At 46.2% G+C, this 10,368-nt stretch overlaps 1 protein-coding gene across 4 annotated transcripts in view; it reads right to left on the bottom strand.

Moving 5' to 3' along the window:
• SYCP2L (synaptonemal complex protein 2 like) overlaps positions 1-9,577 on the bottom strand; it is a 314,762-nt gene extending 305,185 nt beyond the window's left edge. For 2 of the 4 annotated variants that reach the window (XM_088471652.1, XM_088471655.1), the window contains exon 1: positions 9,287-9,573. In XM_088471652.1, coding sequence (XP_088327778.1) covers positions 9,287-9,307 — 21 coding nt within the window. In that variant the 5' untranslated portion in view covers positions 9,308-9,573. Of the gene's footprint in view, positions 1-9,286 lie in introns of all 4 variants that reach the window. The other 2 variants (XM_088471654.1, XM_088471653.1) reach the window with 2 other exon arrangements.
• Positions 9,578-10,368: the final 791 nt, after the last annotated feature.

A 10,368-nucleotide genomic window follows, 5' to 3' on the forward strand; every position in this document is an offset into this window, starting at 1 on the left:
GTGACCAAGAAAAGAAACCCATAGAGGCCAGGTGCGTCAGGGCGGGCCCCCTGTGGACTTCGAAAAAAAAGAGTTAATAAGGGTAAGTTTTACCATAACTCTCCTTTTCTTCTTCAGGGTCACACAGGGAGACAATGGGGATGTCCCAAAGCAGTTGTTCAAGGGCAGGGACGCTCCTGAGCTGCGAGGAGAACACGGTGCCCAAAGGAAGCACCCTGAGAGGCATATGTATCAAAGGCATAGAGCCTAAAGCCTCACATCCACTAGCAGATATTAATGGACGACTTAGTTATGGTTCAGTCGTCCATTAATCGGGCATGAATCAGGCACTAAAATGTCGGAAACGACCAGCGATGCATGCTCCCGTTGGACGTTTCCAACATCAATCATCGGCCGAACATGCCGGTCAATTTGCCGATAACAGATTGAACATGTTCTGGGATGATGGAGGGTGCCTACACTGATCGACTAATCGTTAAGTGTAGGCACTGCAGGGGATGGGGAATGACTGTACGATTACAATGTCGTAATCGTACTGTCGTTACCTCATCTGCTAGTGGATGTGCAGCTTAAGAAAGGTGTGAACAGAAGACCACGTGGCCGCATTGCATAGTTGTTCGGCAGAAGTGCCACGGCGGGCTGCCCACGAGGGACCCACAGACCGAGTAGAATGAGCAGATACTGTAGCCGCCTCAGGAAGGCCAGTTTGCGTGTAAGCCTCTGAGATGGTCATACTAAGCCATCTGGCCAGAGTCTGTTTGTTAGCTGGCCATCACTTCTTGTGGATATAGGACAAAGAGGGAGTCAGATTTCCTGATGGCACTAGTACAGTCCGCGTAGATCCTCAGAGCATGAACCACATCCAAAGAGGCCTCACCTGCGGAGAGGTCTGGTGATTGAAGGACCGGAACCACATTTCCTCATTGAGATGGAAATGAGAGACCACCTTGGGAAGGAAGCCAGAGCGCGTTAGAAGAACAGCCCTGTCCGGATGAAAGATTAGAAATGGGGCGTGACAGGAAAGCGCCCCTAAATCAGATACCGTACGGACAGATGCTATAGCCAGAAGAAACAGAGGGCTTGATTCAGACCCGGACGCTAAGCCGCGGACGCTATGGCCAATAGTCACCCGTCTGCGCATGCGTCAGTATGCGCATGTCACTCACTGCGCTCGGGAATTGTGCGCTCGTAGTACACAGACTGGACGCTACTTTGAGTGACAGATAGTGCAGTTTGTGGGTGGTAACAGGGGAAGGTGCTTGTGAACGGGGGAGTGGTGCTGCGAACTGGGCGTCGAAACAGCATTTTATGGCTGTGCATAAATAGCATGGAAGAGTCATTGTACATGTCACTTGGTTGTATTTCAGCCTGCATTGATCGCAGTGCTTGCCGCGGGGTAGGGTCTAGCTCAAGCGCTGCGTGCAGCTCCGATGGTTCTGATTTATTATACACTTCCTGGAGATGACGTGTGCTAAGAAATAAAAGTGGGCGGCTTTATACCTGCGTGCGCTTACTCTGCCGTCACTTTCTAAGACATAGAGGGCGACCTTACACCAGACAGTGCAACCGCTGAATTTGCATACCCATCCCCTTTTGGCTGTGAGAGAGAGCGCAGCTTAGCATCCGGGTCTGAATCGCCCCCAGAGTCTTAGTAGTGGGCCATTTGACATCTACTGAATCCAGGGGTTCGAATGGAGGTTCCTGAAGTGCGTGGAGAACCACTGACAAATCCCACGGAGCCACAGGAGGGACAAAGGGAGGTTGTATTCGGAGAACACCTTGCAGGAAGGTATGAACATCCAGTAGAAGAGCAATTCTGCGCTGGAACCATATGGACAGAGCAGAGATGGCTAGGCTGAGTCAGAGATCCAATCCAGCTTGAAGAAAGGCAAGGATTGTAGAGACCCTAAAAACCTGAGAGTCATAGTTTCTAGTAGCACACCACTGGAAATATGTATGCCACACCCTGTGATAAATCCTGGCAGAAGCTGGTTTACGCGCTCGGAGATTGGTCTGGACCACAGAGCTAGAAAACCATTTAGATCCTAGGAGGAATGTCTCAAGAGCCAAGCCGTTAAAGACAGACGGGTCTTTTGCTTTGACCCTCAGTCACGTATAATAAGTCCTAGTCCTTGCATCTAATATATATTTTCACTCCTCTCCAGCTCTCCTATTGTGCTCGCCTAATGTATAACACCTTCCCTTGTCTTGTTAAGTCTCAGTCCGTCTTGTTTTGTCTATATTTTATGTGTCTTTTGTTACTCCTCCTTTATTATTTCTTCTTTTCTTTTTCCTATTGGAACATGATTCATTTTTCTCCTTAGTCATTTATTGATTTTCTGAATCTGATGGGTTAAGTTAAGGTATTATGACAGAATATTCTATATTTTGGTCCTCTATACTATGTTAATTTTTTTTTTTTATTAAGATATCAGACCATTATTATCGTCTGGTATACTTTACAAGCAGTTGATAGATATTTTTTGTTCTTATCTAACAGGCGTCACTAATTCTTTGCTCTTATAGAGAACAGATTATATCTAATATTTAATACAAGATTTATTTGTATTCTGTTCTATAATTTGCCTCTATAGATATCAGTATATCACTGTTTGATTCATGGAACAAGATTTCTGTCTATTGTATACTCTGAAAAACTTAATAAAGTGTATTTAAAAAAAAAAAAAAAAAAAAAAAGACGGATGGGCCAGGTCTGGATGTAGACAGGGACCCCGAGAAAACCGGTCTGGTCGTAGATGAAGTTGGAGAGCAATGTCTATGGAGAGACTTTGAATATCGGAGTACCAATGGAGTCAGGGCCAAGCCGGAGCTACCAACAGGACTGTTCCCCTTTCTTGCTTGAACTTCCGAAGAACTTGGGGCAGAAGGGAGACTGGAGGAAAGAGATACGTCAAGTGTTAAGTCCACTTCACAGACAATGCGCCCACGAAGGCTGGGTCGGGGTTACTCGTCCTGGCCCCGTACACTGGAAGCTTGTGGTTGTGTTGTGTAGCCATGTGGTCCATGTTCGGTAGGCCCAATTTGTCCACCAGGAGCTGAAAGACTTCTGGAATGATGGACCACTCCCCTGCATGCACATCGTGATGGCTGAGGAAATCCATCTCCCAATTGAGAATCCACGGGATGAACATTGCGGAGATGGCGTTCGGCCCAGGTGAGAATGCAAGACACTTCTGACATTGCTGACCGACTGAGTGCCTCTTTGGTGATTGAGGTAGGCCACTGCCGTGGCGTTGTCGGACTGTTTTTACTGGCTTGCCATGAAGAATATCCTGAGCCAGAGTGAGGCCCTTGTAAATGGATCGGAGTTCCAGGACATTGATTGGTAAGCGCCCTTGGAAGGAGTGCTGGTCAGTTACTGCGCCCCACCCATGGAGGATTGCGTCCGTGGTGAGGAGTGCCCAGTCCGGGATCCAAAAAGGACGACCCTTGTTTAGGTGGGACATCTATAGCCACTAGGATAGGGACAGGCAAACTACAGGAGAGAGGCCCATCGTCTGGGATCTGAGCAGAGGAGGCAGCACATTTCACCTGGAGAAGATCAGATGTTGTAGGGGCCTGGAGTGAAACTGAGCGAATTCCACCATGTCGAAGATGGACACCATGGATCCCAAGGTCTGCATTGCAGAGTGAATTGACACTCGGCGACTGTGGAGTAAACTGCGCTCAGTGCTGTAGTACAGATATTTTTTCTGCTGTCAGGAAGATTCTATGAGCCTAAGAGTACAGGGAGGCTCCCAGATGTACCATTCTTTGAGAAGGGGTCAGTAAAGACTTTTTCCAGTTGATCAGCCAACAGTGCGTTTGTAGAAAGGCAATGGTTATTTGTAGATGGCAGTGAAGACTTTCTGGGGAGCTTGCAAAGAGCAAAAGATCGTCCAAGTATAGGAGCAGTCTGATCCCCTGATGACGAAGGAGGGCCGCCATAACTGCCATGATCTTGGTAAACACCCGAGGAGCTGTAGAAAGCCCAAAAGGTAGTGCTTGAAATTGGTAATATTGCTGTAGAACAGCAAAAACTGAGATACTGCTAATGAGAAGGTGCTATAGCTACATGTAGGTAAGCGTCCTAAATGTCCAGGGAGTAGTTGTAGAGAAAATTTACGGACAGCAGCGTAAGCACAAGTCACATACAATGTAGAGCATACAATATAACTGCAGTGGGCACTAAATTCAACTACACAGACCGCAGTGGCTGGTAGAAAATAGCGCTGTATAACCTGGCTCCTGGGAGAGGTATACAGCGAGACTAGACCCAGCATGCCCAGACTGTGATGCAGAAAATGGGTGCCGTGCGTCTCTGAGGGAGTGGAGGATGAGGGAGGAGCAGCTCAGGGGCGGCAAAACCGCAGTGGAATGGCACCGATCTGTGGGAGGGGCTGCAGGGAGAGGGCCTTCTACCCAATGCTGACATCAATCAGCGGGTCCCTGGCCTGAGTACTCTGTGTCCCCTACGCCAGTATAGGTTATGCCCAGGTGGTCTAGTGGAGTCCCAGACGAACAGGTGTCCACATCAGCGCCTCCGGTCTGTCTCCTGAGACCAGAGGTAAGACTGCACATAGACGCGGGTCCCCGCAGGTGTGGACCCGCCTTACCTGTCCTTAGTGGTGTCACAAGGGGAGGTGCGGAACACACCTGGGTGTCACCCGCCGAAGGGTGACACCAAAGTGCTGACTCCCCCTCAGTTACAGGATCTGGGTGCTGCACTGTAGAATTACGTGCAGCACTCGACTCTTGTCAGTGAGGGAGCCGGCACTATCGGTACACTGGCCCCCGGGGGCAGTCTGCACCTCTGGGACCCCTTGGAGACTAAAACCAAGGTTCGTGTGGCCCCTCCCCAAGTCGTGAGGCCACACCCCATTACCAAAGCCACGCCCCTTTTCCCGACAAGGGGCGATGCCACACGCACTGCTATACTGCCCACCCCTACCTGCACCGGGTGCATCAGTAGGTAGAGACGCCACTGCCTGTCCCCTTGAGTCCCGGGTGAGGTCTGGGTTTGGGGAGCCCTGCGAGCTAGGTCCCCCCGGAGTCCCGCCAAGAGTACCTAGCCGAGGGCTGGAGTCGCGGCACCGCAGAGGGGTGATGGAGCAGCAGTGCAGACATCCAGAGGACTGTCTAGCGTTGCTTGCTCTATTATGAAAAAAAAAAATCATAAAATAAAAAAAATCACTGTTCTAACAGTGATCCAGCTCCTGCCGGACACCAACGAAACGGAGTTGCCTTCAGACTGTGGGCAGGGTATAGTGGGAAGGACCGGAGCATCCTGGGATTGAAAAAATATTTGCTGTTTGTGTCCGGTCCTCCAAGTACCACTTACACCCCTTTATCTCCCTGTGGGGTCCCCCTTTATCTCCCTGTGGAGCCCTATGGACCCTGATGAAATCATTAATTGTAGTTTAATATTGTTAAGGTCCCCATATATCTGCAATGTATTGGGGCAATTCCTCAATCCCCAGACGCCAGGGTCGGGGCATTGGTGAAATTCAACATGTTGGATTTTCCCGATTTGTCAATCCCGACCAAAATATAATTGTGATCAGCATATCTGAAATATTTAACATTAAAAAATTCATTGAATCTCATACGGATCATAGGTCGATGGCATTTCTGACCGGCGGTACCGGTCCAAACTGATGTTTGGGGCCCTTAAGCCTGTTATTCCACCCCCTTGTCATTTCTGTTATCTTGAGCTCCAGCTCAAGATGACCAAATCCTCCCATGCATGTCAGTGACCGAAGTAAAGCTATGACCATATAAATTAACAAGTACCATTATTGTTCCTAGTGTGAGCATACTCATTTGCATTATTTACTCGTGTTGCAAGACATTGCATAGCCATTTTTTCTACTGCTACTCGTTGTAGTTGTAAAGTTTTATGTGTATCTATAAAAATTAATTTAAAAAAAACACCTTTAAAACACTGTATGAACTCAATCTTTGCCGTCTCTTTTTTTAAAAGTAGATAGTTTTAAAAAGTGGCAGTAAGCTGGACCTGGTTGGTTTTGTATTACTCCAATGCAGAAATCAGTCTGAGTAACAGGCTACCAGACTAATGGAAAACAGAAATACTCAGTACAAATTGCTGCATTCAAACAGGAACGTGGCATGTAAAAAAAAAAGTCTGAAAGACTGGAAATACCCACTATAAATGTATTTTTGTTTATCTTTAAGTACTAATGGCAGGCATATGATTCGTCGATTATCAGTGGATCAGGACAATAATCTCATAGTGTATTGCATTGATCGATCAGCGATGATCAGACATAAGAAATCCTCCAACGTGCAGTGTATGCAATGCCACGGCAGACCTCCCAACATTTTCCATTCCTATGGCTACGATATCTGATGGGTTCAGGCAGGTCAGATAAAATGTCTGTCAGTCTGACAGACATTTTATTTGTGTATGGCCAGTATTATACCCCTTTTATACCAAAAGTCCCGGGTCTGAACCGGGGTTTGGAACATGTTTCCAACCCGGATCAGACCCGGGACCGTGCCCTTTCCCACTGTGGTGCCAAACCGGGTTATGCCCAGGTTGGCACCGTTCACACTGGACCCGGGTCTTCCGACATTGCAGTGGATGCTTGGAAAAGATGTCATCTCCAAGCGCCGCTGAAGCCGGCCAATCAGCTAGCAGGTCATCGTGACAAAAATCCCGGGTTGATGTACGTTTATCAACCCGGGATTTTTAAGTCAATATAAAAAGGGGTAATAGATGTAGCTATACTTTTTTGCCATGTGTGGATTTTTTTTATATTTTTTTAATCAAAATGTAGCAAAATATGAGTGGATAGACATATTTTGGGTTCATTTGTCCTTTATCATATTCCTGAATATCTGCTTGCAGCCCACTAGACCTAAGGGCCTCCCCCAAACATCAGGTGGCCATTCCCCGATCCAAATGGAATCACCGATCCACCAATGAAGGAGCAGGCTAGCATTGGGAGGCAAGAAAAGTGTTTTCATTCAGGATCACCTGTATTTACAGATAAAGGTTGACACCAAGAGAAGACTTCCTTTATTTATATTCTCAGCAAACTGGGTCATATACAATAGATCAGAGTCTACCACAGTATTGTAGTGTATGTATCTAAAGCCATTAATTACTGTGCTACAGTACACTAGCCCATAGAAAAAGTCATATGGGGTGTCAATTGGTCACCAAGTCCCGATAGTAACAAAGCGTGATGTTTAGGTAATGATCTTCGTTCATTTTTACCCGCATTGCATAAATAAGCAATGATTTCATTACTGTGATTGCAGATAAAATGGGCAGCAAAATAACATACAAGGCTACAAATAAGCCTCTGGGCTAAATTAATTGGCCCTATGATTCAGATATTTTCATGCATCCAATGAGAGCACAAGCAGATTTCCTACCTCACAATTACTAAAGCAATGTAAATACTCATTCAAAATGCAGTAGAGGGTTTTACATCCTGTTATTGAATTTATCACCTTATATATGTCTTTCCGGACAATTACCTTTTCAGCTTTAACATTTCTACCATTTTTTTAACCATAAAATAACAGTGGAGATCTGCATACATCTAAACAGAGTTTATCTGAGTTGTATTGTATACCAGAGAACATAATCTACTTAGGGATCTATGGGCAGAACTCAAGTGTTTCACCACCCCCCCACACACTCCCAACAGGAGCTATTTAATTGTTGCTCCTGTCGGGCGCGTTCAGCTGCTGGCGCACCACTTCAGCTCACGCCAACAGGGGTGCAAGCTAAAATGGGTGAAAAGTTACCTGTTTGGGCACACAAATGGCACTTTTCACGATCGCACCCAACAGTATAAGCACGATCAGCGCAATAACAGGCATCAATTGAACAGCGCACCGCGAACTCCTGTCACTTTAGACGGGAGTTCGGACGTGCTAAAACAATTGAATACCGCCCCCTGTGTACCAAGACTTGGAGAGAGAGATAAAGTGGATGGAGATAAAGTACCAACCAGTAGGCTCCTCTAACTTTTACAGGCTGTATTTGAAAAATGAAAGATTAGGAGCTGATTGGTTGGTACTTTATCACCATCCACTTTCTCTCTCTCCAAGGATTAATACGTAGATCCCAATGTGATAATACAAAGATCTGAAAAGCACAAAAAGAAGCAGGATAATTAGATATAGATCTAATGTTAAGGCCCCTACAATCTACACAATATTGTTAACGATTTGGCCATTTCCGACACATCAGAATGACAAATCATTCAAATTGTGCGCTGCCATGCGGTCAGTCGCATCGTCTGATCTTTTGCACATGCAGTCCAGTTGGGCGATGCGGCTGACGACCCCATGCAGCGCTATGTGACGGGGACTGGCATACCGGGCACCGGATCATCCAGTGCGTATGGATCGCCCGATACGTCGGCTTGTCAGAAGGGGTGTCGCATCGCTGGGTACACACATCGTTTAGTGTGTACCCAGATATAAGCTGCCCATCCACTAGGCGATTATACCTAGCGATGGAGCGATAACGACGGTCGTTATCGCTCCATCGCTTGGTAATCACCTGCAAATCGGGAAGTAAAAGGTTATAAACGACCAGTGATGTGCACGCCCGCTGGTCGTTTTTAACATCAATCATTGCCCGTCGATGACAGTCAACCTGCGACCGCAGTCAGGTTGCCATGTTCGGCGATGATTGATCTGCATACACTGAACGTCTGAACGTTCAGTGTATGCAGTTCACCCCGCGGGAGACGACGGCGTCGTAATCGCGTCGATGTCCCCCGCATCATGTAATGTATGGGCATTAGACATGTGCAGACCAAATTAAAATCATTTTAGAATAGACAGCCAGGTTTTGTAATCAACATCTTACATTGCAATCACATGGCCTTTATTACATGTATTATTGAATGCCCTCTTCCACAAATAACTGAGATTTCACTTACTAAGACACAAGGACAGAAATCCTTACACGAGAACAGGCAGAATGGAAGGTGCACAACACGAGGCACGCCGTAACCAATGTAACATAATGATACACACGTGTCTAAGCTACTGTTGGACTGTAAGTATCTCGTCTTTGCATAACTTATCTTTCATATTAAGGTAAAGAGATACCATCTTCTGAATGTTAAAAAAATATATAAATCAGGGTCACCTATTCGCCGCAGACCTGTGCATATGGCCCCTATATCTGTAGCGTAACTGATATATAGCAGCATGTGAACAAACATAACGGAGAAAACAACAGAACAGTTTGCAGAGCCGCTGGCTGCACAGACAGCACTGCAACCACACATACGCTCATTTCCTTGATTCCCATTAATAGTAGAAAGCGCTGCTCAGAGTAATTACACCGTCCGATGATGAGCTCTTCAGTCCACTCCGAGCGAGGCTGGTACAGGATGCAATGTTCGGGGAGGGGCTCCGGGTGAAGACAGATCACTGGGCGGACGCCAGTTGGGCGCCAGAATGTATCAATTCAAGTTACTTTATTCAGCTAGTGTAGTTGCTCAATCGTCATTTAACCTGGGGTTTGTGGAGAAATTATATAGCTTTTTATTTTGTGCTGCAGGAGATAGCACGTCTTTCAGCGTTCAATACAAAGCTGGCGCTGCCAGTACTAACCCATATTTGCCTAGTCCCTGGAATGTCCAGGAAACTCCAGAATTTTGGTGATTGTTTTTCCTGACTTTCTGGGAGAATAGCTGGATCCTCCCACTTCTAGGGATGGGGATGTCCAACCATCGATGATTAATAATCATCGATGGTTTATGGCTGATGTTGTTTTTTTACCATCAATGGGGAGAACCAGATGGTTTCCCTCCATTCAGCCACTGAAGCATTATGGTTCTTTCGAAATTCCCATTTTAGCTGCAGAATTTCATCCATCTTCCGGTCTATCACCTCCTTGGGGTCGCTTGTATCATTCGTGATATAAGTGCATCACTTCACTCCAAATTGGGTGGCCAAAGTTACGCAGTACCCTCCAGTGACAGCTGTTAAGTAATTTAACACTAGTCTTTGTTGAACCAGTTCTTTCTTGTACGCTTGCAATTCCCTACCTGTATACCTGAAGGTGTCATCAAACATCTCGGTGATATTATCTATCAATTTAGCAAGATCTTGGATATATCTAAAATTTAGTGTACCCCGAGCGATCCTGGTGGGATCCGATGCTACTAAAACTTGAAAGCCAGTTGTCTCACTAATTAACTGTGTGGCTTTATGCACATCACCAGGTATCATATTTCTTTTGCCTCTGTGTTCATACTGCATGTGAAGATATGGTGATGGTGTGTTCTTATGAATACCAAGCATTTCAACATGTGTGAGGGTCATAACCTCTGGGATTACTCTTCCCAGGTAACACAAACCTTCGGA

This window comes from Taudactylus pleione, unplaced genomic scaffold (assembly GCF_031769625.1).
Source record: "Taudactylus pleione unplaced genomic scaffold, aTauple2 ptg000116l, whole genome shotgun sequence".
Classification (NCBI taxonomy): Eukaryota; Metazoa; Chordata; class Amphibia; order Anura; family Myobatrachidae; genus Taudactylus; species Taudactylus pleione.